Here is a 5000-nt window from a genome sequence, read left to right on the forward strand (position 1 = left end):
TACTGGTAACCCAGTAAAATACTGCGATAAAACATTCAAAGCATTGGTAAAAAATACTAAAAACTTTGTTAAAAACGACGACGTCGACTAAACGTCATTATCAAGTCAAAGTTATTTGAAAATTACAATCTATAAATTTCGATGAACTCTGATGTTGGAAGAAATTCAGAGTATGTCTCTAAACTTAGTTAAAAAGCTGGGTTTTTTACGTAAAATAAAGTGCATTTCTTGTAAAGGGCCAAATCATTATAAATATCTACCTTTTTCCTTTCAGAAGTATTCCAACGCTGTTAAGAGGCGCTTCCGAAAATTCATGCAAACTAGCACAAAATGATCGGTTCGCTGGTACTGATGGCTGAAACAACAAACGAAAACTCACACATACGGTCACAATCTTGTACTTTGCTTTCCAGATCGACAAAAATGATCGCTTTCAACATACTATGCTTTCAATGGCATTTATTACAATACATAATGACCTGGACGAACAGAATCGTTGGCAGCTGGATCCAGTTTGAGCCGCAGTAATTATCCAATTCAAAAGAAAAAACATTAAAAGCACGATGAAATGGTTGTCGTTCTAACGACAAAGCGATAACAACTGATTTTCAAAACCATTCATGTAAAGCTTTCGGCAAACGAAATTTGCACTTTGAAACTGAATGGGGCAGTAATGTTGGTATTTTTTCTAATGCGTATCGGCCTTTTTATCTGTACATTTGTCATGAAGAGGTTGAGCAATATTTTCCATCCATCAACATTTCTTTTGTATTTTAAAGGCTTATGTTCCAATGAACAGGAAATTTTATTATTCTCCTGAAATAAACAGTGGTAGCGGAGCTCCATAGCTAAGAAAATTTGATAAACTATCCATACGAGAAATTTTGTTTTGACGTTAGCGTACGCCCGCCCGTGCACTCTTTACGGGGGAGGGAAGGGAACCAGGTGTCAGCCCGTCGGGGGAAGGGGTATGTTACATTTTCTTGGCGGGAAATGTGCAACACGCGTATTTCTTGGCGGGAAATCACGCAAGAAATGACGTGGGCATTGTTGTCGCTTTTAAAAATTTGTTTACTTTAGGAACTTGTTCAAGTGCTTCATACTATTAGTGACGAGCAACAGGATAAAGAGCAGGAAAGAGCACGAGACAAGAGGCTACTAAATTTGAGAAATTTATGCGAAGAAAGCCTCGAGAGAAGCCGAGGAAGGAGAAGAGAAAATTTCAATGAAAAACACCGTTAAAAGCTTTTCATTTTTCACATAGGAAAAGCTAATTATTCAGATTTTTTTCTACTCTACTATATGCACTGTATTCATTATTTTGGTCAACAGGAGGCAGACTATATGCAGGCTAGGCCCCATTCAGTTGGGTTGAAGAGTATTATATATGGAACCTTGCTGACCCGGAGAAAGATCATCACTACATGTTACAGAAGAGGGGTTAAAGAACTTCTTCATGTCTTTACTCTTGTCTGGAGGAGGAACCAATTCTAGATCCTGAATATACTCTAGCATTTTTTCCATTTCTGCTGTCATACAAAGTGAAACATTCACTTTGCCCTGAGTTTGAGCAAGTTTACTCTTAATCCTTAGCTCCCCAAAGTTTCGTTCCTGTTCAAACTTGAGCCACTCAGTCTGTTTGTTCTAATCTAAGCCTCCCTTCTTCTTCGGCAAAGGCCAGTTTAGCCTTTAAGGCAGCCTCTTCCTTTCGTAGATGTAACTTCTTGCCTTTAACAACAATATTCGCGGTCAACCTTGAATTAGAACTTTTCCTGGAAACACGACTTGAGCTCTTTATGATTTAGAGCACGAGTCATTAACATTTTGGTCGAGAAATTCCAGGTACTTGAAACTCTATGAAACTCGACCATTCTCTTTCAATTTGCTCGATAGTTCCTTCGATACCTCTGACTCAGTGCATCACAACTCTTCACAAACAACTTAATTTCATTGACTATGCTTTGAAATTCGAAATGGATAACTTGAGCCTTACTAAGGTCTTGTTTAAACTCTACTAAATTAGTGGACTGCCTCGGTTTAGAAGGGTACTTCTTATTCGTTTAACCAGTTCGTCAGACTGCTTTTCTTCTGGTCTAGCTGGTACAAGTAACCCTTTTCTGTCAAACATCGTTTCCTTCCACCATCAGTTTCGAGAACATTCTCTTCCACGTGTGTCGATACCACATCGGCTTCCGAACCTTCGGAACTTGCTTCTTTCTTCAAGGACATTGCACCCACCAATGATCAAACGCAAACGATTGTTATTGTGACTGGCCTTACGCACATTACGCAAGGAGTTGCATTCAAACGTTGTTTATTCACAAACAGGTTCTGACATTGAAACCGATCCCAGTTGTACGTGCTAAACTTTCGAATTCCTTAGTCTGAACAATTTTATAAATACAGGATCGTCATGCGTCATGCAGGATTTGAGTCATATCCTGCTTGTACTATTGTGTAGGTGTCTTTCGCTGTTCACACCCTTGCTGGAACGTGATTTGCATTTTGTAAATAAGGTATAAAACAAGTTCCTTTTAACCATCTTGTTGAAACTCCCTGATGAAGTGAAGTCTGCGTAATCAGGCGAAACCGGTCGGAGAAACAAAAGCAAGTTGACAAGGTCTGTTAATGTGTGCTGCTCACTAGTATTCATTTAAAAAAAAAATTGTTTTAAGAATCAAAACATTGACTTCCTTAGTCTGAACACCTTGCTCTAAGCGAAGGGTTTCTGAACTCCTTCTTCTGAGTCCGAGATGACAATCAAGTGACAAAACACACATGAACTACAAACCAGGCAACGAGTGAAATTATCCGTAAAAGGTTTACAAAACGTTCTTGCAGCAACTTGAACCAGAATTTGTCGCGCTCAAGTGTAAACTGAGTGCGATTTCACTGTGATTTTACAGCGATTTGACGCCGCGCGATAAACCGCTATTTGGGTGCAACTCACGGAAACACAGAGCGCGATCCATTTGGGCAAAAATTGCGAAATTTTCGGTCCAGAATCAAATGGCACAGTAATTTGCGGATCGTTCAAAGGCAATCAGTTTGTCAAGGCAAGGTAAATTTCAACATAGCTTTAATAATATCTTATACCTCCTCATCAAAGGACATTTGATAATCTCCTCATAATTTGAGAGACCTTCAAACCGAAGATTTAAGCAATAGCCCATATTTATAAACGGCTTCCAATAATTTGTGAATTCGTATTCCATAATAGAAGGGCTTGGTGGAAAGGGTACGGCGAAGTTCTAAGGGGCGAGCGCCCTCTGAATTTCTCCATGAAATGCGATATGAATGCACAAGGCACCAGATTCTCCTTTCCCCATTGCAGACTGAATTGCTTTGGCTACTTCTTAGAAATTGCTTACACATTTTAGTTGTCTGAAATTCGAAGCACGTCTTGTATCGAATTTTAATAATTTGTGAATTCGTAACCGAAAGACAGACACACCATTGGACACGAGGTACTTAGCACCCACTTATTTTCCCGCGCTTTTAAGCCGGCTGCGTGCACTTAATCCTGGTTTTCACTAGCGACGCTAGCACACGAGCAAGCGCGAGCATGTCACTTCTCATTAAACCGTGAAAATGGCCTCGACGCAACTACAAGAACAGGGATCAAAATTTGTCCTTTTCTTGCGCTTGAGCTTGCGTTCTCCTTATGCCGTGTGAAAACGAAACACGTGATTAGCACAAGGAAATTTGCTACATCTGGCCGTGTTTGGCCAATTAAAGCGCTCGTTCCAGATTCCCTGCCTCTGAGCATTTGGACAAAATGGCGGAGGCCGTGCTTGATTTTGCTGCTTATCTCGACGTTCGTTTTCACTTTGCGTAACCAACTTATGCTTGCGCTTTTGCTTGCTTGCTTTCTTACGTCGCTAGTGAAAACCAGCCTTTCTCCACGCAAAATTTAAGCAGCTGTACTGCTTTTCCACCAAGCCCTTCAGTTCACTATTCCGACAGTTTTAAACAATTAAAATTTGAATTAATCTTGTAATATAACTTTTCTGCAATGTTAACGTCCTTGTAAAGTCAAACCCTTGCTGGTGAATGCTAAGAGGAAGTTAAGTGGGAAAAACACACGCGCGAGGGCAAAATACCAACCCCGCATCCACACGCACCTCTTCCCGGGATCGCATACATGTATGTGTTCCACCCTCTCAACTTGCCGAAAAAAGTCAACGACCTCTCACAGCCTCAACTGATTAAAGCAGGGAGCAGGTACAACACAGTGCACAAAACGTTTAGGCATAAATCGTGCAGTAGGTAGCAAACGAGTGAGAAAACAGATTCAACTGCCATTCACGTTGGTTTCTTGCAGGATGCTTCTAAAACTCAAATTATGACCAGTATTGTCCTCAGAAGAATGTCTGCTTGCCTCGGTGGACAGTAAAGACGCGAATGTAAGGCTGGCTGATGAACTCATGGCGTTTTTGCTGTTATTTTCTGCGGCCACTTCCTTCGCAAGGTCTTGAAACTTTCTGACAAAGTCGACGCTGTTCTCGTCCATCATAGCGTGGAAAGCTGTTTCCGCCTTAGAATGAAAAAAAAAGGTAGACATTTATCCAAAGTGGTAAAGCCTGAAGCTCGGGGGGCAGTGTATTTAAAGCAACCCCAACTTTAAGGGTAACCAGTTTGGCATTATAACGTAAAAGCAAAACCAAAGTGATTACTTTGGCCAATAAGAAAGGAAGGAGAAAATCCAGTAATACAATCAAAACTAGAAGTAATTACACGTAGCCAACACAAAGCGCGGGAAAATGTGCACGCGCGAGCCACGATTGGGTTTTATTTCACTTCCGGTTGGTTGAAAAAAGGGCACGAAAACTGTGAACCAATCACTGAGTGAAGTAAATGCAAAACCAAAGCAATTCGCTAATTACTTTGGACACCCAATTGAAAACCGCTCTAACGTTTATCAACAAGGGTTGTGAGACGGGGCCCGCAGTTGGCCCGCGGTTTGTTGTCCTCATCCGAGAAGACTTGAAAGTCGAACC

At 40.9% G+C, this 5000-nt stretch overlaps 2 protein-coding genes across 3 annotated transcripts in view; both read right to left on the bottom strand.

Moving 5' to 3' along the window:
• LOC137999731 (gamma-aminobutyric acid type B receptor subunit 2-like) overlaps positions 1-453 on the bottom strand; it is a 47007-nt gene extending 46554 nt beyond the window's left edge. The window contains exons 1-2 of the mRNA XM_068845605.1: positions 443-453; positions 261-355 (exon numbers count right to left, since the gene is read on the bottom strand). The gene's annotated coding sequence lies outside the window, so the exon portion shown is untranslated. The remainder of the gene's footprint in view (positions 1-260; positions 356-442) is intronic.
• A 2609-nt stretch (positions 454-3062) lies between these two features.
• LOC137999734 (protein cramped-like) overlaps positions 3063-5000 on the bottom strand; it is a 13586-nt gene continuing 11648 nt past the window's right edge. For both annotated transcript variants that reach the window (XM_068845610.1, XM_068845608.1), the window contains exon 8: positions 3063-4537. In XM_068845610.1, coding sequence (XP_068701711.1) covers positions 4295-4537 — 243 coding nt within the window. In that variant the 3' untranslated portion in view covers positions 3063-4294. The remainder of the gene's footprint in view (positions 4538-5000) is intronic.

The sequence above is a fragment of the Montipora foliosa genome, chromosome 4 (genome assembly GCF_036669935.1).
Source record: "Montipora foliosa isolate CH-2021 chromosome 4, ASM3666993v2, whole genome shotgun sequence".
NCBI lineage: Eukaryota > Metazoa > Cnidaria > Anthozoa > Scleractinia > Acroporidae > Montipora > Montipora foliosa.